This window comes from Meles meles, chromosome 7 (assembly GCF_922984935.1).
Source record: "Meles meles chromosome 7, mMelMel3.1 paternal haplotype, whole genome shotgun sequence".
NCBI lineage: Eukaryota > Metazoa > Chordata > Mammalia > Carnivora > Mustelidae > Meles > Meles meles.
In genome coordinates, this window is record NC_060072.1 from 16,837,592 (window position 1) to 16,864,422 (window position 26,831).

The window sequence follows — 26,831 nt, forward strand, 5'->3', positions numbered from 1 at the left end:
ATCTCACAAAACAAACTGGGGGTTGCTGCGGGGAGGTGGGATTGGGGGAGGGGGAGCGGGCTATGGACATTGGGGAGGGGAAGCGAACCATAAGAGACTATGGACTCTGAAAAACAACCTGAGGGTTTTGAAGGGTCAGGGGTGGGAGGTTGGGGCAACCTGAGGGTTTTGAAGGGTCAGGGGTGGGAGGTTGGGGGAACAGGTGGTGGGTAATGGAGAGGGCACGTTTTGCATGGAGCACTGGGTGTTGTGCAAAAAGAATGAATACTGTTACGCTGAAAAAATAAATAAAATGAGAAAAAAAAATAAAATAAAAAAATAAAAAAAAAATAAAAAAAAAATAAATATAAGGAGTCAAACAGGTTGCGAGTAAAAGGATCAAAAAAAAAAAAAATACCATGTAGACCTTAACTGAAAGAAACCTGGTATAGTTATGTTATTATCACACACAAGACCTATGACAAAGAGCACTACTAGAGATAAAAGGGACATTTCACAATGACAAAAGGTTCAATTCACCAGGAAGATAAACAATTGTGAATGTTATACACTCACTTGGCCTCAAAAAAACTGACAAAGAATAAACAGACAAATCCACAATGCCAGAGGGAGATTCTAAACCAATTCTCTCAGTAACTGATACAATATGCAGACAAAACCATTAACAAACATGACCTACTTGACATATACAGAACACTACAACCAACAAATGCAAATTAGATACTCAAGTGTACATGAAAAGTTTACCAAAATTGACCACAGGGTGGGCCACAATGCCAATCTCAACACATTTCAAATTACCGAAATTATCTTATTTCTAGATATTGATAATAAAAAATAATGAGGAAATCCTCATATCTTTAGAAATTAAAAAATATCTTTCAAGATAACTCACAGACCTAAAAAGAAATCACAATAAAATTTCTTAAATATTTTAAACTAAAGGATAATGGAAATACAACATACCAAAACAGCAAAAAAGCCATGCTTTGAAGGGAATATAATTGCACATATTAGAATATACAAATTAATAAATCACACAGATCCAAACACAATCAAATCAATTTCAGTTTTTAAAAACAAAAACATATCCTATCCTTTCCAGTTTTTTCAAAGGCTTACTTCTATACATTGGATTAACAAAGAAATGACCCCCAAAATATTCTAAGTAAGAAGATGCAACTACCTGTATAAAAACATTACATCTATTGGTGAGGTCTTCAGCAAATTTATCCATTCTCTGCTCTTTAGATAAAATAGATTCCATTTTCATCATCCATGAGCTCACAAAGACGTAGTAAGACTGTACATCTCTAACAAAGGAAAATATTGCAGTTACTCAGCACAGGAAAGAAAATTTACTTCCATTTCTTTGAACTGGTTGGGATAAAATATTTCCTTGTAGCAGCCACCTTTCCGGTTTTCAAACTATAGACATCCTACATACATCTATAATTTACTCATTCAACAAATGTTTACAGAATGCCCATATAGCCGAAGCACTCTTTCTCAGTACTAAAAACAAAAGTTAGCAGTAAACAAAATGGATAAAAATTCTTACCACAATGAAACTTACATTCTAGAAAGGAGAGCTGCTTAATAAAGAAATCAATAATTAAAATCTATAAGATGTTAGATGATACGTGCTATGGAAAAAATGCAGCAGGGAAAAGAGATAGGGACTTGAGTGGCAGATACAATTTTAAATACAGTGATCAAAGCAGGCTCATTGAAAATATTCTGAGCCAAGATTTGAAGAAGATGAATGAGTAATCCATGTAAATATATGAGAAGGGAATTCTAGGAAAGTGAATAACAAATGCAAATGCTCTAAAACAGTAAGTACGTCTGGCATGTTCAAGTAATAACAAAGAAGTCAGTTTGGCTGGAGGTCAGAGAGCAGGGATGAGGAAACAAGGAAATCAGAGAAGTGGGAGGGGACAGTGTGGGAAAGAGGGGGAATAGAACAGGATTTGTGTAAGAACTTATAGGGAGGATTTCAATGGAAAGCCACCAAAGGTTCTGAACAGAGTGACTTAATCTAACTTTGAAGAGGACCAGTATCACCTTGTCCGATATGCTAAAAATAAACTATAAAGGGAACAAGGATAATAGTGGAAAACCACTTAGGGAGCTACTATGATAATACAGAAGAAAGGGGATAACAACTTGAACCAGAATGGGAGACTGGAAGTGGTCAAAATCTGAATATAAAAGCTGTATTTACTGAATGCTTATTATGTCAGCCACTGTTCTGAGAACCTCACACAAAGTAACTCATTCAATCCTCACATTAGCCTTATGAGGTAGGTATTATGATCTCCATTTTACAGGAGAGGAAACCGATACTCAGAGAAGTTAATAACATGCCGAAGATCAAACAACTGGTACATAGCTCAGCCAAGATACAAGCCCAAATCTAGAAAGATTTCCCATCCGGGAAAGACTAAATCAGTGACATAATTTTCCTATACAGGCCAATTACAAACACTGAATCACTCTATTAATGCATCTCAAATTGCTCAAGATGGGAATTTTGGGACCAGAAGCTGTTCAATATATACTTCTTTTTTATTTTAAAGATTAACTGTGGGGAAAAAATGAACAATTCCCCTTTGTGGGATCTGACATTACCGACTCTTTCTAAAAACCTCCTTCAGGGGCACCCGGGCGGCTTAGTTGGCTAAGCCGCTGACTCTTGATTTCGGCTCAAGCCATGATCAAGTCCTGGGATGGTGCCCCACATCAGGCTCTGCACTCAATGGGGAGTCTGCTTAAGGATTCTCCAAAATTTTTAATGATTGTGTTTTAAGGAGGTGAAACCTAACGTCAAATCTCAGAAAAATTTCTGCTGAGCCAGGATTCCATTAAACAAATAACACCAACCGCTGCGCTTTTGGCTTTGCCTTGAATGGTGCTAACATTATTTGACTTGTGGGTTATTATTTGACTTGTGGATTATTCAACTTAAAAGTGTGGAACACAGAGAAAGAGTAAAGTCCTAGGGCAATGCCTCTACTTTTGAGGAGGTTGTGATCAGTATTCAGCAGGGACATAACATACAGGAAGGAACAGAAAAGTCACAAACAAGGACAGAAGGAAAAGGCCTACATTATGGAGTGCTCCCTGGCAATAATCAATAACATTATGAAGAAGGCTAATAACACAGTCAAAGGCACTCACTCGGTTTTAGATCAGACTATGCAGAACGAACCAGAGGTTTGCCTGTTCCTCCACCCATTACTACTCCTCCAGACACCAGCTGATCTTCATCTCTTGCAAATATGTAAAAATGAAACTGCTTCAAGCCTTAAAAAGCAAGTTCATCGACAAAGGGCGTCCAAAAATAGCCAAAGGTCTGTCATATGGTCAGCTTCATTTCAAAGTATGAACAGGAAAAATACTAATGAGAAAAAATTTCCTGTCCCAATATAAAACAAAATGGTGTCAATATTTGTATGTCAACAGAGGTTTGAAACGAAGGTTCATACCTCTATCCTTTAAAAGTCAGTGTTCCCAGTGTCGAAATGGTTGTGAAGGAAAAGTAAAATGTAGCAACGCACCTACAAACCTTGAACCCCAGTCAAGAACATGGCTGGGGCATTTGGCCAGCTAGAGTCTAGTGCATAGTGTGAGGGTAGGGAAACTGTCCCCCACTGCTTCCTTCTCACTTACGTAATGAACTCTGGAACCTTACTGGGAGAGCTCTCACTAACTCTCTCAACTTTTCATAAAATATTAGACAAAATTCATGCTGATCACACTGTTTCTTCTCTTCCGAGGTTTCTTTGGGAGAACTGCAAGGAGACTGAAAAGGACACTATCCTTTTTAGCTCCCTGAAAGGACACTATCCCTTTTAGCTCCCTGTATCTTTAGAATCAAATAATTTAGAAACATAAAATGTTATCGCGGGGGGGGGGGGTGTCACTGAAAGTCAACTTCTTCAGTCTTCCACCTGATAAGCCTCCCTTCCTACAGCATCTTGGACCACTGGTCATCTACAGTCTACCTACTCAGCTCTCGGGAAAGAGCGCATTACCTCTCAGAGCAGCCTGTATGATCTGCTCCAGACGCTCTACAGTAGGACTGGTACAGGTCTGCATGCCTTCTCTGACACGTACTTAGTTGTGTGATCTGGTGAAGTTCACTTCTCTAAGCCTCATTTTCTTTGTCTAAAAATGGGATAAAACGAGGACTCTGGAGTAGCAGTTAACAGCTTGTGCTCTAGAGTTGGGACTGTCCAGCTCTGCCACCTACTAGTTGCTTACATTTGGGTAAGTTTCATCTACTTCAATTTTCTCACCTATAAAATGGCCATAACAACAGTATCTACCTCATAGAATTCTCGGATGATTAAAAGAGATGATACATGTGAAGTTTCTGAAATAATTTAGTTATTGGCTTGTAGAAAGGACCAGGTTAATATTAGTTGCGACCTTTATTATTTTCCATATGAGAAGACTATTACAGGGTTTGTATAAGACAAAGTGTTTAAAGCCTTTAGCACAATGCCTGCTACACAGAGCTCAATAATATTGGTGATTATTATGATCTGTCATCATCTTTTGGTTCTAGTTCAACCTTCTGGAGCCAAAGAGATCAAATCTGTTCCCTCTTCTATCTGAACGCCCCTCAAATATTTAAGGAGCATTCCTCAGATTTCTCTTTGAAAGGCCAAATTATATAGAGATTCTTCAAAGGGCATGGTTGTCAGGTCTTCTGACATATCCTGACCACCTTCTTTTAGGGTTGCTGCATTTGTGTCCCTCTTAAAATGTGACACCACCAAATACTGACCATGATCTGATGAATAAAACTTCAACAAAACTACCAATTCACATGGCGTAGATAATGTAACTATCAGTTCCCATAACCCAGGTATAGTTATTAATGTAATCCAAGTATATATCAGCATTTTTAGCAACTACAACACACTGCTCAAGAACATTAAGCGTTTGATAATCAAAATATCTGTTTAATTACTGCTACTAAACCTGATCCCTATCTCTCCATCTTATTGGATTCATTTCCTTAAATCCAAACTATGTCTTTTTCCCTTCTCAGTTCTGTTTTAAAATGTATGAGAGAGTTTGGAAATCTCTGCTGTGAGTAATTCTGCCTAAATTGAGTAATTGTCATTTTCCACTGACTTTAATCACAGGACTTGGGAGTACTAAGAGATGCTTCAGGGGACCTCCTACATTCCAGACATAACTCCTCTTTCCCTACTCTGCAATAGCGGCCCAATTTCCCCTTGATGGTCGAAACCAAAAGTAAGTATATAGATTTCCCTAATATCTTTTAACCATGTCACAGAAAAAAAGTGTCTCCAGCACAGGGCCAGTAGCACAGTCCTGGATCACTTGACTAAAAATCTTCATCCAGGTCAACATGTGCTTTTGGTAGTGCACTCAAGAATGTGCAGTTAATTTAAATGTTGAATCTAGGTGATGAGAACATGGGGGTCCATTATACTGTTTTCTCTATTTTGTGCATATTTGAAAATTTACAGAGTAAGACTTAGACAAAATATAAGGGTGTAAATATCAGAAGAAACTGAAGTTAAAAGTCTTCTTTAAGTGACTAGGACTCACATACAGGGTGAAAGTGGGCTGGGGACAATTACTCTTCCCTTTAAACTTCTAGTACTTGACTTTTTAAATATGTACATATTTACTTTCATAAAAATAAAAATTTAAAAAAAGGAGTGCATCAAATTAAAATCAACTCCTAAAAACCGTCACTGAATCATGGACACATAATACTTTTAATGTCATCAAATGGCGTCTACTACAGGAACTACACAAATATTTAATGTATCTGATAAAAAGTTGTGTGCATGCATACATGTGTGCAAATGCATGTATATTCGGGTACGTATGTACGCACACATACATCTCCATAAAGTATAGTTTTCTATATCTTTAACAGAGTTTAAACCTACATCATGTAAAGCAAAAAAAAATCCTAAAAAATAAGTCTCCTAGAGATTGTCCAACATTTTCCTCTGGTAATAAATAAATTTATTCTTATAACCAAGTGTTTTCCACATATTTTGAGTCAATATAAAATCCAAGAATATAAAGTATATAAATATGTTCATTATGAACACTTATAAAACCTACTTGGTAAGTGATTGAGCTTTCTGCTGTAGGAAAGTATCTCTGTGTACTTTAATGGCTTGAAGACTTTTTCTGTCTAGAAGTTTGGCAGCTGCTGGTATTTTCTGGATCAAAAAATTATCAGGAAACCAAATAATATTAGCAGTTAGAGTGATGGCTGGTACCTGAAATAGTACACATAAGGAAGGGAAATTAATAAATATAGGCCAAACAATAAGCTATTTAATAGTTCTATAATATGCAGTAGAAGACAATTTATAATCACTAATAGATCATGAAACATATTATTGTACTGTGGCATAATTAAGGCATTTCAATATCTGATGTGGAGCATGAAAATAATTTTATTCTGCCTAAATATTTAGTACACACACACACACACACACACAATTTTCAGATAAAAATATGCAAAAAGCAAACAGAAACTTGAATCCTCATGACTTTTACTTTTATTCTACATTAGTGAAAAAATAAAAGACCCAAGATGGCTGGGTACTCACAGTCATGTATCACTTGATTCTACACACAAACTAAATTTTCAATTTTGAAATCAGATGTCACATCATGGAAATAGCAAAGATGTAAAACCAATTTCCATTTTTTTTCTACTTCAATAATGAGAAGGGATGGTAAGAAGAGGAGAAGAATAGAAGAAAAAGAAGAGAAAAAAGTAGTAACAATAACAGAAATTTAATTTATAGGAAGAAACTTGGAAAAACCTCCACAAACAGGTATTTATATGATGTGGAATTGTACAGTACTTACTCTGGAATGCCTGGTTTTTAAAAATGAATAGTATAATATTATTTTTATAATTATTATAAAATATTACAAGAATTACCACTTTTGTAAGCAGGAATAAAATACATTTTAGAATATCCAATTTTATCCAAAATCTTTTTCATCTATTGAAATTGAAAAAAATAAAAATTCCAAGTTCTTACTTTCTTACAAATGTCCAATAAAGACTTATAAAACTTCTTGTCAATAGTTCGAAAAATTTGAAAGTGCAGTACAAAAAGTCCACAAATTCCAACATACTTGTCTCTCTGGTCAATTTCAGAAGGTTCTCCTTATAAAAACAAAAGCATGAGAGAAAATTGAAACAAATAACACTTAAGTTCTATGTTGAAGGAAAAACAAACTTTAGCAACAAAAATTTAAAAATGCACTTTACATTACCAAGTTTGGCTTCTACATTTGTAAAAATTGAGCGAATACTATGTGCAAATTCTTCAGCAAAAGTGCTATTTTTTGACACAGATACTCCTCCATTCAGAGAATCAAACTGTTGTTCTATACAGGCCTAAACAGGAAACATTTAAAGAGAAATTTAGACCCTGGATAATAAACTATTAAACAGATTTAAATATAGTATGTGTGATCTACATTCATCATTCTAATTTTACTAACAATGAGGCTCAAGTTTTTACCTTAGTGTCAACTAATATCTAAATCCTTTAGAATGAATATGTATGTATGTACATATTTGAGTACCAGTTAGTGCAATAAAACTGAACCACAAATCTGTAATTCTTTTTTTTTAAAGATATTATTTATTCATTTGAGAGAGAGAGAGGGCATGAGAGGTGCAGGGTGTGGGGAGAAGGTTCCCCACTGAGCAGGGAGCCTGACTCGGGGCTCCATCCCAGGACCAAGAGATCATGACTTGAGCTAAAGGCAAGAGGCTTAACCGGCGCCCCACAAATCCATAATTCTATATGAAGAGATACACAGGGATATTCAATGATGTATAGAAGATATGTCTGATGAAGCACTGGAAAACGTGTTTTATTATTTTACTTTGCACTTTTAAGAGTAAATTTTTTCTGATTACAATTACTTTCCTAGCACTTTATTACAGAATGTATAGAAATGTCTCCTGGAGGGGCACCTGGGTGGCTCAGTCAGTTAAGTGTCTGACTTGGGTTTGGGTCATGATCCTAGGGTCCTGGGATAGAGGTCTGTGTCAGGCTGTTTGCTCAGTGGGGAGTGTGCTTGTCCTCCTTCTGCCCCTCCCCTGATTCATGCTCTCTCAGTCAAATAAATGAATAAATAAAATCTTAAAAAAAAAAATCTCCTGGAAAAAGAATCAATGACAAAAAAAGACCTTCTGAATCTAATACACTAGCCATTAATTGATATAAACAAGAGTTCAGATCAGTCTGTAAAAACTGTGATCCTGAACATAATATGATGTATAGACTTGTCAATCACTATGTTGTACACCTGAGGTTAATGTAACATTATGTGTCAACTATACATCAATTAAAAAAAAAACTGATTATGTAAAATATATTAAAAATACCCCTGAAGGGGCACCTGGGTGGCTCAGTGGGTTAAAGCCTCTGCCTTTGGCTCGGGTCATGATCTCAAGGTCCTGGGATCGAGGCCCGCATCAGGCTCTCTGCTTGGCAGGGAGCCTGCTTCCCCCCACCATCTCTGCCTGCCTCTCTGCCTCTGTGTGTCTCTGTCTGTCAATAAATAAATAAAATCTTTAAAAAAGAAAAAACAAACCCTGAAGCAGAATTTAAATATAAATATATTGCAGTTTCTGATAAATATTACCCAAAGCAATGCCAGCCAAAAGAATTTTCTGTGATCATAGAAATATTCTACATTTGTGCTAGTATGATAGCTAGTCACAAACTAATTATGGCTATTTTTCTCCCAGCTTCATTATGATATTACTGATATATATATAAGTTTGAAGTGTATGGTGCAATAATTAGATTATATACAGCTAGTAAGCAGTTGAAGGTGGTGGGGAAAGTGAAATTTTATTTTCTTTCATTTTAATTAATTTAAGCTTTAAAAAAGCTACTAAATGGTAGGAAGCTACCTGCACTGAACAAACCCAAATTATATTCCCTGAGCCCAGGAAGAATTAAACAGACATTTAAAAGGCAGTATAACAAACCCAGACAGAGAGGTTAACAACAAACATTAACATAACTGCTTAGATCTTGATCCTCGAATAGTTTTATCCTTTTACATAATGTTAAAAAAAAACCTCACCCCAAATATAACTAGTATTATTAATTTTGTTTGCTACTTGGTACTAAAATAATTGTATTTTAGTACGCTAACAATGGTTTAAGCCACAGCACTTTTAAAGAACACATATTTCAACAATAGGCTATGAAAGCATCATACTGTAGTTCTGAGCTGGATCAACTAAGGAATCCATTCAGTATAGCCTGATACAGTGCTCATACCTGAAATATCATTCCATCAAGTAACTGCCCTTCTAGCTTCAGCAAGAACTTTTCAAATGGCTTTAGTTTTTCTTCCTGAATTCCAAATTTTGAAGGATTGTGATGGACAGATTTCAGTAACCTTATGGAAGATTAGGAGAAACACCTTCAATTTTCCTAATAAAGTCTTCAATTAAAAATTTTCCAAGAAATCAAAATTTTATATTTGTATTTCCTGTTTGGTTCTATACATTTGAAAATCTGAATAAAAACAATGCTAACATATTTAATTTTCTAATCATACCTTTCTCTATCATCCTAAATTCAGATATTCTAGATACCAGATGAACAACATAAGACACCTCAACTTAAACAGATCTTAAGAATATACAGTGAAATAAAACCAAGTTCACGAAAAACAACTGTCACTTGAATAGAACCCTAGAAAAAAACAAACCTGAGTACTAAGGTACTCAAATTAACATTCTACTGTACTTTAAGAATTAGGAGGCTTTATACAAGTATATCATACTCTCAAAAAACGGTTGCTGTATTCATAAAAACATTTAACATGACATCCTTCTAAATACAGATCTCCAGGTCTTTTAAAAGATCTGCATTATTTACGTTTACTTCCTTTTTACTAATATATTAACTATACAGAGTAAGAGACTATTTTAACCATTTTAATTGGCTCACCTTTTGTACATAGTCCAGTGCTCTTTCAATGTGACATGATTATCAATAATTTCATCCAGAGTAAGCAAAACAGTTAGCAGCTCCCCCAAGTGCTCATACATAGTCTGTCAAAAAAACCTTTAATGATTATCATTTAATCACTAATTACAGGTTAAGCTTCTTATGGATTTTTAAAGTTAAACACACTGGGCTAATTACTACTGAATTAAAGCAGTGGATAAATTAGTTTATTAATACACAGATGAAACTATTAATCCTCAGATGGAACAACGAGCCTTAAATAGAGAAACACTTTGCTCGCTATTTCATCCTTAATTGTGATTTTACAGAATTGTTGAATTGTTTCACTCTCTAAAGAGACCATTTAAGAGAACCTCCACTGGCCACAACTGGGAGAAAAAAAAAAAGAGTTATACTGGGGCACCTGGGTGGCTCAGTCGATTAAAGCCTCTGCCTTCAGCTCAGGTCATGGTCCCAGGGTTCTGGGATCGAGCCCCACATTAGGCTCTCTGCTCGGCGGGGAGCCTGCTTCCTCCTCTCTCTCTGCCTGCCTCTCTGCCTACTTGTCATCTCTGTCTGTCAAATAAATAAATAAAATCTTAAAAAAAAAAAAAAAGAGTTATACTGATAGTGGGTCAGTAATACCTCATTAACTTCACAGATAAAATAGAAAAAGGCAAAAAACAACAACAAAAAAACCCAAAAAACCTCTTTAAGAGTTTCACTATAATTTTTTACTCCCCAATCATATAAACTCCACAGCAAACTATAGTAAAAATTATAGTTTTACAGATCAACTTAAATTACTTTTACCTGAAAATGAACTCCAGTTGTCTCTATAATTTTGGGTGCAATCCTGTAATAAAATAACATCCAATTTAAAAAACTCCTTTTTTACCACAGTTCATTTTTATTTTAAGGAAAACACACAGCAGCAGAAGGTCTTTGGATTTTAACACCTTTGTATCATTATTTAGGCTGTCATCACTAGAATTTATGAGACCTTACTCCACTTTCCTAAGAAGAGAATAACTTGTATATGCAGAGTCAGGGCTACTCATTTCTTTCAAAACAGTTAGAATTTCTCAATTCCCAACCAGATTCTTTGTTATCCTACCCAAACTGGCATTTGGAAACTAGTCAGATTTATTCTGAGTTCCCATTCCTACTGAAAAACAATGCATCAACCAACATTGTACTAAAGTCAAAAGCCCTGGGATAATTCAATTTTACTTCCTAGACATCTTCTACTCGACAGTAAATAATTTAAAGTAGTACTTTTATATCAAAGCACATATAGATATTCCATAAGATAGCATATTTTAAAAATTAAATACAAAATACAAATAAATTTCATCTTTCTTGGGCAGGGTGTGGTGGTGGGGAGTCCTCTGTGAATTACACATCAGGTACTGCAGGGGTTAGAGGAGCTATGCTCTCATTCCCTCCTGCCATGAGAACAGCTTCAGTGAAAGAACAGAACACAAAATAAACGCCTGACTGAGAAGAAAAACATGAAAATGAGAAGCAGTTAACACAGTCTTCCAGTTTATAAAGAGAGTTAAGATGCAGCCTGGTATATAGTAAAAACAACAATGAATGGACTGGTGATCAAAGAACAGCAGCTAATTTGCTATGGAATCTCATACAATTCCTCTGGGCCTCAATTACTTCTTCTCATAACTGAGAACCCCTTGTCATGTTACTAAACAAAGTTACTGTAAGATCACAGTTAAGCTGTAAATGGGAAAATTTTTAAGTATAAAGTATTAATCGAATGTGAGATATTACTTTGGGGTCATTAAGAACAGCAAGGTCTATCAAAATTTGATCATTTTTCCTGATTTAGAACAGTGGTTCCCAAACTCGGAAGATCGTTTGAATAAAACCAAAATTTTTTCAGTGTAGATTCCCTGATCCCACTGCCCCAGATTCTGTAGTTTAAGGAAAGTCCCATGTGATTCTAATAAGCCAGGGAACAGTCACTGTAAAGGAGAAATAAGGAGAGAGAATTTGGTACATGTTCTGATTCCATATTAGTCTTTTTCTATATAATCAAATTTAAGTATATTCTGTCAACATTCTTATTCAGATAGATAACAGATCATTCACCACAGCAGAAACTGTCTTATTAGCCTATGTATTACACACCTAGAGTTTGAAACATTAAGAGACTTCAAAGGATGGTGAATAAATGAATGAAAGAATGAATAAATAAATGAGCAAACAGACAAAAAACTATTTCAGGTAATGGCTAGTTTTAGAAAATACTCCCTGCATCTCTATTATAAATGCAAAAATATTTATAAAATCCATTACTTGTTACTGATATAGAGGGCAGCCAACTGATGGACTACGTTCATCACCACTTCATAGCACCTTGTAACAAAACAAGACAGTTCCTGAAATGACAAGTTGAGTATATGTTACATAGTCTCTTTTTAAATGCCACCATTTCTCAACTTTATGGTAACAATATTAAACAAAAGCAAAACAGTTTTCAGTTAACCGGCAGAGAACTTCAAGCATCCTTCAAGCAATCCATCCTTAACTCCTCTCCTGAATGTCAAGGTAATTTCTACTGGTTTGTTCCCATTGCTAAGTCTTATATTTTAGTTACTCATGTAATTGACAGAGATCATCTTATTCCTTCTTTAAATATCCACTGACCAGTATGGTGGCTAACCCTCAATTGCTTCTCAATATATTTTTGTCCTATTAAATGAATAAGTAAGTGAACATCTGAATGAAAAAGTTCAAAAGCTGCCAATTTAGAAAGTATGATAATGAGGAAAAAGGCTCTCCCAAAGTCACTCTGAAATAACTTCAAATGTTTATTATTTTTAACTTCATCTATAAACAAGCCTGGCACAGAGAAAGGGAAATTTTAATTACTGCAGGAATATATTTGTCATTAAATAATTAATTCGCATCCACTATGTCCCACACCTTCGGAAAATTTCTTTCAGAAGCTTAAACCTAAAAAAACTGTTTGTATCCTGAAGTATTCAAAACTTGACTAAACCTGTGGCTATTCCAGATTTTAAATTCTACGAGGGCAAGAATTCCTGTTGGTTTTGTGCACTGCTATATACCCAGCACCAAGGACAATTGCTAACATATGCTAGGCTTATAGTTTAAAAATGGAATTTTATGCAGCTGTCAATGAGATCCAAAAACAATTTAAAATGTTTGAAAATGAAAATAATGCATTTCAATTTTACTTAAATAACTCTAGTTTTATCTTTCTTATTAAACTTCTAAAAGTTCAATAAAAGCAAAGAGCAGAAAATGCAGACAAACAGAACAAAGTAAAAAAGGGTAGAAACAAGTCCAGATATATAACAGACTATTTACATAAGATAGAAATATGGGGTGCCTGGGTGGCTCAGTAGGTTAAGCCTCTGCCTTCGGCTCAGGTCATAATCTCAGGGTCCTGGGATCAAGCACCACATTGGGCTCTCTGCTCAGCAAGGAGCCTGCTTCCACCTCTCTCTCTGCCTGCCTCTCTTCCTACTTGTGATCTCTCTCTCTGTGTCAAACAAATAAATAAAATCTTAAAAAAAAAAAGAAAGAAAATGAATTAGCCAATTAAAAGACAGAGATTTTCAGATTTTCAGATTGCATAATAAAGCAAAATCCAGACACATGTGGTTTTAAAAAATATAACTAAAACATAATGATACTGAAAGGTTTAAAGAATATAGAAAGATAAACCAAGAAAATGTTAACTAAAACAGAGGTGGGGCAGTGAGAATATCAGACAAAATTGTTAGCACTATCACAGCTATTATATATGATATACATTTATGTAACTGCATATTATATACATAATTATAGTTAAACAGAATCAACTGCTATAACGACATAATATAAAATTCAATTTATAAAGGATGAACAATTCTAAACTTGTATGCACCAAACAGAATATCCTTAAAATAGGAAATGCAAAATTTGATAAAACTAGAGGGAGAAACTGACACATTCACTGGGACCTGCAAATTACATTTCTTAGACCTCTGCCAGTAGGCTTCCTGTTAAGTACTGCCAACAGGTGGCACTAAAAGGACACTAAAGACAGGAAAAGGACTCCTTTCTACTTCTTGGTGTTTTGGGGGTTTTTTTGGTTTGGGGGGTTTTTTTAACAGGTGGTATATGATTTAATTGACAGTTAAATGATTCAAGAACCACACAGAATGATGCAGAACTCTAACCCACATTCCTGATATCATACAGGGCTATATTTCCAACAAAGTAAAAGCATGAAACATACCTAACTCCTAGTAGGGGTGGAGAAGGAAAGGGATACAAAGACCTAAGTCTAAATCCCTTTCAGAGACTTTGGGAATTTTTTTCTCTTTCTGAGGTTACATTTATTAATGCGTAAAAATAAGAGAAAAATGATTACTTCACTAGGATGCTTTGAACATTAAATATGGATGCTTTGAACATTAAATATGAAACATTCCTAATAATTCATGTGTCAATGTCATAATAAATGCCTTAATAATGTCATTAGCTAAAAGGCAGTATAGGTCTGGCCCATCTCCAAAGTGCATCAATCAAAACAATGAGGGAAAATTTCAATATACCTTTAGTCAGAAAAACATACAAATAATATCTTCCAGACCCTACAAAGATGTTAATTATACCCCCAGTTATCTAACTCAAGACCTTATTGTTCATTTTGACACCTGGGAAATCATCAGGTCTTCTAGAAACTTCTCAAAGTTCTTGTTTGTTCCCCTTATAGCCTTCACTTCCACAATAAGGACTCTTGGTGTTTTTACCAACATAACCCAGGCAAGAGCAGTTCACCCCAGCAATGGCAGTTGCTCCACCTCCAACTTCTTTCAGAACTCCAGAACTGACCTTGTATTGCCCTCTCAAAGGTACCAGCCAGCCAGGCAGCAATGCCTCATTCACAGGTATGAGCAATAACTACAGAGGGCTCCTGCTCCAAGCTCCCATATTCTGGTAACCCCAATCCTTCCTCTTTTTCCCCTTCCTCTGGATGACCTCATATCCTCTTTTCTTTCAACCCTCCAACACTTATATAACCAATCCTCTATATCAAATCACCTCTTCTGAAGCTGTGATTTGTTTTCTGGACTGGCCCCTGACTGACACATAACACAATAGAGGCCAAGTTCAACAAAATGCTCTCAATTACAACAAGGAGACAAAAAAGGGTAGTAAAGATATAAGTGAACTGCACAATATGTTAGTATGCTTGATTCAGAGAAATACATCAAGTCTTGAACTTAACAATAAGGAGGAGGTAGGGAGATTTAGGGGTATGTTCTTCCTTATCTCCAATTTTTGCTTTTTTCATATGGTATTAGCATTGTTTTTATAATGGAGAGAGAAGAAATAGAAAGTTCTTTCATTTTTTTCACAAAACTAAACCAAAGACCTAGAATAACTAAAACTGCACTGACGAAATCATCTGGTTTGAAATGTTTGAAACATCTGGTTAGAAGCACCAAGTGCTACTTTTAAAAACCTTATCATTGCTCCTGTACTAGCTTAACCATCTCCACTAACAACTTTTTCTGGCATAAATTATCTTCCTACCTGGCATAAAGTTTAACTTATTTTAAAAGGCATGGTGACAAATTGTTCACAAATTAAATTATTACAAAACAAAAAACAAAAACAAAATCAAAAACTTACTTTGAGACCTTATTTCCGTAAAATGCTATGGAAACATTTCACGAATTATGACCTCTTAAACTACAATCCAATGTCTACTGAGTGTTTTACCATTCAAAGTACTTATTCTTAGCATTTGAAGATTTCAGAAATCTTTTTAATTTTGTGTAATTTACCAAACTTAAAAAAAAACAAACAATGAAAAGTAAAGAACAGTTACCTGTAAGAATGAAATAAATCTTCCCATTTGAATTTGGCAATCACCTTCCACCATGCTGGAATCTGTAGCTTTAAAAGGCAACATGAAGAATCATATTTCAGTTTTTTAATTTAAACTTAGTCAAGACCCAAAAAGAAAAATAAATACAATTTTTATTCCTTAGAATATCTTTTAATCTGCATAGTATTAAAAACAGAATTTTTATGCTGAAAAGAAACATAGACAATCATTAATCATTCAATTAAAAATAACCATCTGTTTCACTATTTAACAAATTCAAAGGAAATCCTTATCTAGTCACAGTTCTTTGTAACTTACAAAAATATCACAAATAGATTTTAGAGAATTTGCTACTGCTCCATCACTCAGGTTTATTTCACCTGCTTAACAAAAAAAATAAACCAACAAAAAATTCGAATGCTTATTTTCTCAAGGTATACATAATCATGGTAGTCTAGAACTGTCAACTTTTCATTCATTTCAATCTCAAAAAAGGCATCATGACACTATAATATGAAATTTTAAAACTTACCTCCTTCTCCATAAAACAAGAGACCATTATAAAATTTAGTTTCTGCCTGTTTAAAAAAAATTAAAATAATTTTAAAGGTTGCTGTCTTGTTTTTAAATTCCTAGACTCTCTTAGTTATCTATATTTAATAATAGAGGACTATATCACATATACAAATTCATTTAAATTCAAAAACTGCTTACAAAACAGGTAAATTCAATTGATCTTTAGAGTATCAAAGATATCACTGATACTCAAAGTTATTTCTCAGTTTCTTTATCCCTGCTTTTGTCTTTTCTGACCTTATTGTCCTACATCTTCCCACTAGTTCATGGGAGATAGAAAGCAATCACATAGTAACAAAAAGGTACAGAAAAAAGAGGAAGTTTACCAACTTCTACCAGAGTTTTAATGACCCATGGCTAAGAAAATGCAAAACATATTAAAAATTCAAAGCTTTTTTTAAAAAAAATCAGTTATATTTATTATATCTAGGGACACCTGGCTGGCTTAGTCAGTAGAGCATGTCACTCTTGATCATGAGTTCAAGCTCCATGTTGGGTGTGGAGACTACTAAAAAAAAAATGTAAAAAGTCAATTATATCTAGAAAGCCAGTATATATGGCAAATAACACAGACTTGGAAGGTATATAGACCCAGGCTCAAACAGTTACTACCAGTAAAATTAAGCCTGTTTCCTCATCTATTCTTCACATTATCTGCCTCTCATTTTAAGTATGAACAGGGTTAGTATGGTGTCTGGCACACCGTTAGTACACTCAGTGAACGGTAACCACTATTATTAGTATTAAATAAAAAATTAATTCAACATGCATTAAATTTTTATGTACATTACACATATAAGCACAAATTTGCTTTTAAAAATCATGCTTTTAACAACTTAAGGTACAAATAATTACCTCATACTTTAATTTCTTGATTTCACAACAAAGTGCAGCATAAACAGTGATGACTTTGTTCAAGACCTAGTTTCATGAATAAAAACATAAAATAAAAAGATGAGTTATAGCAGATAGCTAAAGCATTTTAAAAACAGATTTTTAGGTTAAGAAATCTATACCTTGTTTTCAGTCTTTATGAGTTCCAATAGGGAAGACTGCTCATAAGGCAAAAGCTATAGAAACAAAGGGAAAAAATCATTTTTAATTTGAAAGAAACCATGGAAATTTTAAATATATAAATTGAGTCTAGCTCCATTCTATTTAAACTTGTGTTGGATCCTGCACTAACACACACTGGAGACTGACGGCTAATGGGTATAGGATTTCTTTTGCAGGTGGTGAAAAGACTCTCCAGTTGGGTCTAGTGTTGACTGCTGCACAATTCTGTCAATACACTAAAACCCAAAGAACTACATGATATGTGAATTTCAAGAATATGAGACACATGGGGCACCGGGGTGGCTCAGTGAGTTAAGTTTCTGCCCTCCGCTCCCGTCATGATCTGAGTGCTGGGATGGAGCCCCGCATTGGGCTCTCTGCTTGGCGGGGAGCCTGCTTCCCCCTCTCTGTCTGCCTACTTGTGATCTCTCTCTGTCAAATAAATAAATAAAATCTAAAAAAAAAAAAAAAAAGAATATGAGAGATGTGAATTTCAAGAAAACTGTTACTAAAAAAGTCAATATGTAACTCAGAACAGTGTCTAATACATAATAAATGTTCAGTAAATGTTAATTATTATTTAAGTGGTAACAGGCTATAGCTTCAAAGATAAAACAAGATAGAATGATCTCAAAAAAATTTTAAAAAGAATGATCTCAAAATGGAACAGAGGAGTGAATTATTTTATTTTATTAAAGATTTTATTCAGTTACTTGAGACAGAGAGCATAAGCATGGGAGGAGAAGGAGAAGCAGACTCCCTCCCAAAATGGGCAGAAAGCCCGACATTGGGCTTGATCCCAGGACCCTGGGACCATGACCTGAGCCAAAGGCATATGCTTAACTGACCGAGTCAACCAGGCACCCCAGGAGTGGCTTATTTTATACATTAAAAAATTACTCCTACATAAAATTCTACTACTGAAACTAGTATTACAGTACATGTTAACTAACTTGAATTTAAATAACAACTTAAAAAAAAAAAAAAAAACGAAAAAAAATTACTTCCACATAAGATACCCCAAATGGCATAAGGGAAAATGATGGAAATCTTCTATATATTCATTAGAATATGAGTGATATGGATATATGTGTTTGACAAAAATTCACTGAACAGTGTACTGTAAATCTATGCATTTCACTGTATGGAAAATAACCTCAATAAGGAGCAAATAAAGTTTGAATATTCTATTCCAACCTGTTCATTTTCTTGATGAAAAATAAAGGCTACCTCAGAGTCTGTCATTCATTAAAAAAAAAAAAACTAACAAAAAAACACACATCTGCCTGGCTTCAAGATAAGGAAATAAACAACTTTTCTCCAAGTTTCTTTTAGTTCTCCAGATTCCAAATAATAAAAATATACAGCTGACCTTTGAACAACACAGGTTTGAATGGCGTGGCTCCACTCAGATACAGTTTATCTTTTTATAAATACAGTACAGTACTATAAATGTATTTTCTTTGTGACTTTATCATAACATTTTCTTTTCTCTAGCTTACTGTAAGAATATAATACACAATACATACACAAAATATGTGTTAATAGATTGTTTATGTTATTGGTAAGGCTTCTGGTCAACAGCAGCCTATAAGTTAAGTTTGAGGAGTCTCAAGTTCTATGCAGATTTTCAACTGCTTGGGAAGTCAGCACTCCTAACCCCCACATTATTCAAGGGCCAAATGTATATTCCATTTTTTAATATTATGTCTTCAAGATATAGTATGTCTTGAAAATGTACACATAAACTAAAAAATATAACAAAATCAAACCTTTAATGCTATTGGATCAAGATTGAAATCCCAAACATCACCAACTGAATCATCCAGTGCATCCTCAATTCTTCTCAATTGAGACGTATACTCCTCAAGAAATTTCCCGTAATTCTTAAGTTGGACTTCAGCATGAATTTCTAAATTTAAATTTTAAAATGTATGTAAGATGTACAAGTAATAAATTGCAGGACATTTATTTCAAATAATCTCAAAAGTCACAGCAAGGTAGTTACTAAACATTTTTAAATGTACTACTCTAGTATGTCTGGACTTCTTGAAAATAAAATTTCAAAATCAAACAATAATTCAGCTTTTAATCTTTTCCAAATAATAATTTTAAAACCTATAGATGTTATAACCATAACTTTAAAGCACTATGAAAAAATTAATGTCCCGTTTATCCCATAAGCTGAGGCTTTTAAACAATTTGAATAATGCCTTAGACAACTCAACATCTCGAATCTATGTTTTAGTCATAAATAACTTTTTTGTAAAAATAAATAAATAAGACCTGAATAAGTATAAAAATCTGTGTTGTCATAGAAGCAAAATTTAAAAACATAATCCTTAAGTCTCTATAGTGTAAACTGTCTAAAAATACATCTAAATATTGTTTTTAAAACAGTTTTAGATCTGCTTTATCATAATGAATCTTATTTTTGTAATGCCAAAAACTAATATATTTTAATTATTTACCTATCATAATGGGGTTGGAAAAGCCAGTAAAGAACACTGAGTACAGAATACTGTGCTTATGGAAAGGGCACAGATGTCCATCAACAGATGAATGGATAAAGAAGATGTGGAGTGTACACACACACACACACAAACACACACACAACAGAATATTACACAGCCATCAAAAAATGAAATCTTGACATCTCCAATGACATGGATAAACTAGAGGGTATTATGCTAAGCAAAATAAGCCAATCAGAGAAAGACAATTATCATATGATCTCACTGATATGTGGAATTTAAGAAACAAGGCAGAGGATCACAGGGGAGAGAGGAAAAAATGAAGTAAGAGGAAACCGAGAGGGTGACAAACCATAAGAGACAAACTGAGGGTTGCTGGAGGGGAGAGGGATGAGGTGGATGAGGTAAGTGGTGATGGACACCGGGGAGGGTATGTCTTGTAATGAGCACTGGGTATTATATAAGACTGATGAATCACAGACATCTGATTGATGTCTGAAACAAATAATACATTATATGTTAATTTAAATTTTTAAAAAGAATGAAAAAAGATACTGTGCTAATATTTAACAAATTTACACATTAAATAGATGACTCTAAGGAGTCGGACTAAACTAAACAATAGAAGTATGTCTAGTCATCAAAGTTAATAAAGAAAGGGAATATTCTACCATACACATAAGAATTCACTATTGCAAAGGCAGCGAATCCAATTCAGCCTCTTTTATTGATATGAACAACTATTCATTGTCTAAAAAAAGGTAAAACTGTCTCCTCAAATCAGCAATAAAAGCAATTCTTAGATAAAGTACATTCTGACTAAAGATAAAGACCTAGCTCTCCAATCACCCTTATTTTGGCACTAATGCTCCGTATCAGGTGGATCAATTCAGTTCATTAAGATTGCTATCTGGTTATAGCATTAACCTAAGCAATTCTGGAAGACAATCCAGATAGGAATCATAGCACAAAAATTAACAAAACCGGGCACACTGAACAGATGGGAATTCTTCTCTTTCCTAAAGCTCAAATTAAATAACTGCTCGGGATTCTTGAAATCGCAAGTACATGCCTAATTCTCATTTACATGGGAAATAACCAAAGCTGCAATTTAACCAGCAAATGAGTTCTTAATGACGACGCCAGAAAAGCATGCTGGCATTCAGTCTGTTGGGAAGTCACAAAATAGTAAGCAAGAGAAAACCTGCAGTAACATTAAAGTTTCTTGCTGATAAAATAATGAATAGTTGTAAAAATAGTAAAAATTACAATAAAAGGATTTGAAATAATGAATCCATTGTGATTCTTCAAGAGTAAAATTCCAGAAACCCTATTTAAAGGCTCATCTCAACATTCTTTGTTATCTTTCTATCCCCAATGCCTCGTACCATTCCTGATATGGTCTGTTGACTGAATCACATCATTCTACTCTCAGCTGAACCATTTTCAAACCTAGCAACTTATTTTCATTACAATTTTTTGAAGATATGGAAGTAGGAGAACTCTGTTCATAAAATTCCATACATGAAAAGGTGCAGTTCACTCTGTAACAGTAAATACAGAATCTTCTCCACAAAAAAGTGAAAGGAATTTGTCATTACCACCAAGAATTTTTTTTAATGCTGCGTAAGAGCTAATACCTTATGGAATGTTTAATGAAAAACTGCAAACCATTATGAATTAAGCTCATGCTTCTCTGAGAGGCTACTAAAGCCTAGTTAATGTAAGTTTTTATACAATTCTTCGTAAAGTTAAGCAAAATTCACGTGGAATTTTTAAAAACTACATTCACCTTCTTAAAAAAAATTACATTCACCTTTTGGGAAACTGCGTTAAAAACAAACAAACAAACAAATTCACAAGCAGTAGGTCCCAATCTCTCTTATATCACTTAAACAGAAGAGACAGATTACCAACTTGTATTAATCTTAAGTAGAGTTTCCCTAAAATAATTATTTGCCTCTAATTTTTGCTGCATGGAACTTAATCTGGTACGGTTCTTTGACTTCTAAGTTCAAAATGAAACAATTCGATTTCGTGAAGTAAAAGTTGCTTAATTTTTGAAGCCTTTCTAGGTGCAATGGAAGCTCTATGACATCCCTGAAAAACACCACTTATCGTAAGTAAAAGGCATAGGAGGAGATAAATTGACATTCGGTTGCTTATTTTTACCGTGTGAAGAGCGCTTTTCCCCTGTCTTATACGTTGTATGAATATGCAGAAGAAAAAAAAAATACTCAAACTTCCAAAAGTTGATTGGAGGAAAAGTAGAAAAACAGGAAAGCGAAAACAGGAACCCGACCTCTGCCCGTTCTAGAACTGAGCGCTCAGCACAGGTGGCGAAAGCGCCCTGAGGCCGGAGGCAAGGCCGGCCTCGGCTCCCCGGGCTGCAGGGCCCTGGGCGCGCCCCGCCCGTCCCCGGGCTGTGGACAGAAGACGCCGCTGTTCTGGGTACCGCGGGCTCCAACCGAGAGCCGCCGCCCCAGACGCCAAGCCCTGCCTCGGCCTGCCTGACGCACCGCCACCGGGACCCCAACCCCGAAAGTAACGTTCGAGAGCGCGTCCCTCTCGCACCCCAAGGGGCAGCAAGTGTCCCGAACCGGACGGCTGCGCAGCGACCACAACGCAGAGCCCTCCCGCAGGAGCGCTGCCGGAGCTGAGGCGGGCCGGGAAGCATCCACCCGCAGCCCTTGCCCTGCAGCTCTCTTACTCTGTGAGCCGTCGTCAACGCGGTCGAACTCCCAGTCAGGGGACAGAGTCTCCACCGCCATCACCCCGACGCCTCCCCTAGTCACAGCCCAACCAGCCCGGGCGACCACCGCTGCCTCACCCCGGCGGCTGTCACAGCACGTGACTTCCGGCCCCAGCCCCGGCCCCGCCCCCGCTCGCGAGGGCAGGCCGGGCTCAAGGCCCCAGCGGGCCGCGGGGACTGCTGGGAAAGCGAGTCGGCTGGGGTGGCCAGAGGCGGCCGTTACATCTTCCGCGGCGCTCGCGGCGTCCTCCCGTGGTGACTTGGGCCTCGTCACCACTCACTTCCCATCTCAAGCCATATCGATGCCTTTGACTTCGCCCTGCTATCCCCAGGCCATTTTTAATACCTGGGGAGTTCTTCCATCCGTCTAGCCTGGGAAGGGTAAAAGTGATGGGGTAGTGGCTCAACAGGAGGGCGAGGTCCTCGAGTAGGTCGCTGTCCAGGCGCTTAGAAGAACCAGGAATTGCCAACGCCCTCTCCGTTACCATCATCCGAGCTCCTGTGTCTCTCCTCTTGCAAATCCTATGCTGATTGTTCTTGCGAATAAAACTGTGTGTGAGAGGCGGAGTTACTTTACGAACACCCTAGCGAGGAATTTTACTACTCTGCTTACCTTGCCCTCACGGATCCTCCGCCCTCTCCTCTTAAAAAGGCAGACAGGGAAGAAGAAGCGCTATTTAAGTGTATTCTAAAATGCTCCTACCTGCTAACTGGCTTTTCCGCAAGCGGGGAACTGTGTTACCCAGTAATTCTACATGTGTACAGATGTTTGTGCAGTAGCGTTCATTGCTGCGTGGTCTTTAATACATATTACTGTATGTATACTAATGAAATCATCTTAAAATGCATCAATAGGGAATAATGACATAAAATTTAATACATCCATATTATGAAATACGTTTGCAGAGACATGGGAAACTGACAGAAGGTGATCGCGGAATAATGTGTATTTGTGGTTACATTTTTACTCATGTAAACTTGTTTGTGCATATGTGGGTGTAATTGCATAGAAAGAGAACTCAAATCTCACTAACAGGATAGTGGTCTACTGGGAGAGTATGTGTTAGTCCCCCATCCGGCTCCTTGCTCTGCAGGGAACCTGCTTCTCCCTCTGCCTGCTGACCACCACCACCCCCCCCAGCTCGTGTGCTCTCTTTCTCTCTCTGACAAATAAATAAAATCTTTTTTTTAAAAACATACCTTTGAAAAATCTTATAATTAGCATGTTTAATTGTCAAGAACACATCTAGAAATGGACAAGCAGAAACTAGTCAAGTAAGCCTACTCGCAGTTAAAAACTAAGAAAAGTAGACAAAGTATAATAATTACTTTAAAAGATCTGAAAGAAGGGTGCCTGGGTGGCTCAGTGGGTTAAGCCTCTGCCTTTGGCTCAGGTCATGATCTCAGGGTCCTGGAATCGAGCCCCGCATTGGGCTCTCTGCTCATCAGGGAGCCTGCTTCCCTCTCTCTGTGTGCCTGCCTCTCTGCCTACTTGTGATCTCTGTCTGTCAAATTAAAAAAAAAAAAAAAGATCTGAAAGATAACGAAGTCTGAAAAGCACAGGAAAAATGATTCAGAATTCTGAATGTACTCAGAATTTACTGTTAAGAATTATGAGTTTGTGGTTTTCTGCCTGACAGTGTCCCTCACCCCTTCAACTCAAGAAATGAAACACTGTCCTACCAGCTCAAGGGGGCAGCAAACCAAGTTCAGAATTGTGGGAAGAGAAACTGGAAAGTTGGGGGAGCATCCTGAAGCAAGGGACCCAGAGAGGTGATGAGATTCAAAACCTTAGTGTAAACATTGCGCAGATCCCTGTTAACCATCAAACTACGTGCAGAGAGCCTACTGAAATCACAGTCAAGAGTCCTTAAAAACACCTGCACTAGGTGAGAGGTGTGCTTGCTGCCCTTTGATGCATATATTCCCCACCAGTTGTGCACCGTGGGTAAGAAAAACCTGAATCCCTGTGGGTTCCAGACGGCAGAAAACAGAGGTTGGGCAGGCAGAGCAGCTTGAAATTTAGAAGAGAAAACTGATAATCAAGGGAATTACTAAGGAGGCGAACCCCAAAATCTGAGCAAAAACATTGGCCAAACTGTTGTCTAAATGAATTGAACAGAATATAAGCTGCTGCCCTCTGCAGGGTTTGAGTCCAAGCAAATTCACTCTTTTCTAAATAAAGTCCACTGGGGCACCTGGGTGGCACAGTCGGTTAAGTGTCTGACTCTTGGATTCGGATCAGGCCCTCATCTCAGTGTCATGAGAAGGATCACCGAGTTGGACTCTGTGATCAGCATGGAGTCTGCTGGAGAGTCTTTCCCCCTGTTCCTCTGCCCTGCCTGCTCATTCTCCCTCTCTATTTCTCTCTTTATTTAAATATTTAAAAATTTATTTAAAATAAGTAAATCTTAAAAAAATAATAAATAAATCAATCAAACCCCCAGTAGCTTTTTTAAGAATGTAACAGAATCCAGACTATGAATTAACTTTTTTCCTTTCTTTTTTTGGGGTGGGTGAACAATAAAATTTAATTAACCAAAACCTGATAAAATAGAAAGAAACAATAAATGTAATTATAGTTGGAAATCTTAATACTTCTCTCAATATTTCATATGATGAACAGAATATAAGAGAATAAAGAATTGAACAATACTCAACCAACTTTCCTTAGATCATATTTACAAAACATTCTACACGACAACAGTAAAAGCAGACATTTTTTTCAAGTATACAAGGAAGGCCATTTTCTAGGCCATAAAACAAATTTCAATGCATTTGAATGGACTGAAATGTGATGATTATATTCTTTGACTGCAATGGAATCATATAGAAATCAATAACAGAGGAAACTCTTCTGTTCTGGAAAATCCCTAAACTGGAGCACAACTCTCCAGGGCATTGTGCAGAATGAAGAAAATCTACAAAGTTATATACTGTGAGATTCCATTTGTTTGATAGTCTTGAAAAGATAAAACCACAGTGACAGAGAACAGAGATTCTCAAGGTGAGAAGGGTGGTTCATTAGCCATGACTGCAAAGGGACAAGGAAGTTTTGGGGTAGGGAATGGAATGGTTCTGTATCACTGCAGTATTATTACATGGATATTTATATATGTTAAAACTCATAGAACCATACAGCAAAAATGAAATCGATTTAATTGTATGTTAATTTTAAAACCTGTAGTGGTGAGATGGGCCTTCGCATGTGTTTGGCTTCAGGACTCAAATGACGTCAGGTCTTGGATTTTCACTATTTCTTTTCTATCTCCCGCAATTTTTGCTACATTCTTTAGGACAAAGGGTAGCCCTCGGTAGCTTCAGGTTCAACTTATCACAACACCAAAAGTGATGCAAATGGTACACTTAACTGAAAGTTTAAGCAGAAGTCCTAGAATTAGATTTTGCTGGACTTCGTTAGCCTTATTAGGATCTTGTGCATAATTTGAACCAATCATCATAATTAAGGGGATGGGAGAGATGTACTAATTGGCTTAGTGTAGGTCATATGCCCCACCCCTGAATCCCAGTGGGATAAGGGGGAAAGAAAACTTCATAGGAACCACAAGGCCTAGGACAGGGGGAGAAGCAGATCCTCACATGGAAGGGAGGATACTGTAGTCCTGAGAAGTGGATTTTAGATGGTAGGTCGAAAAAGCAATACCTAGTTTGTACACCAGCCAGTCATTTGGTCATTTGCAGTCAAGCAGATCACACTGTTGCTATTTGCCAAGTACTAGAGCAAATAATTATTTTGTTATTACAATAGTATGATTTTTTCTCTTTAGTGTTTGGGTGGGTTTTAAAAAAAATCATCCTATCTGAATCTTTTTATTTTATGGCTCTCATAAGGATTTTGTTTTTGAAGCAATCTGACAATCTTTGTCTTTTAATTAAAGAGTTTAGTCCATTTTCATTTACTGCGATTACTGGTATATTTAGACTTAACCCTAACATTTTACTAATTTCCTTTCATTTTTCCCCCAGCTATTCTGTTTCTTTCTCTCTCCTTTCTCGCCTTCTTTTCAACTGATTTTTAAAAATCATTCTACATATTACCTTGATAATTTTATACTCTG

General features: G+C 36.2%; 1 protein-coding gene across 1 annotated transcript in view; it reads right to left on the reverse strand.

Annotated features, from left to right (window-relative positions):
• The window catches only part of WASHC4 (WASH complex subunit 4), a 61,939-nt gene extending 39,085 nt beyond the window's left edge, over positions 1-22,854 (reverse strand). Inside the window, exons 1-14 of the mRNA XM_046012341.1 lie at positions 22,711-22,854; positions 19,299-19,438; positions 17,487-17,540; positions 17,326-17,391; positions 16,427-16,472; positions 15,895-15,962; positions 12,339-12,421; positions 10,833-10,875; positions 10,020-10,123; positions 9,342-9,462; positions 7,306-7,429; positions 7,068-7,195; positions 6,127-6,287; positions 1,187-1,313 (exon numbers count right to left, since the gene is read on the reverse strand). Of these exons, the coding sequence (XP_045868297.1) occupies positions 1,187-1,313; positions 6,127-6,287; positions 7,068-7,195; positions 7,306-7,429; positions 9,342-9,462; positions 10,020-10,123; positions 10,833-10,875; positions 12,339-12,421; positions 15,895-15,962; positions 16,427-16,472; positions 17,326-17,391; positions 17,487-17,540; positions 19,299-19,438; positions 22,711-22,771 (1,326 nt within the window). The 5' untranslated portion in view covers positions 22,772-22,854. The remainder of the gene's footprint in view (positions 1-1,186; positions 1,314-6,126; positions 6,288-7,067; positions 7,196-7,305; positions 7,430-9,341; positions 9,463-10,019; positions 10,124-10,832; positions 10,876-12,338; positions 12,422-15,894; positions 15,963-16,426; positions 16,473-17,325; positions 17,392-17,486; positions 17,541-19,298; positions 19,439-22,710) is intronic.
• Between the last annotated feature and the right edge of the window lie 3,977 nt (positions 22,855-26,831).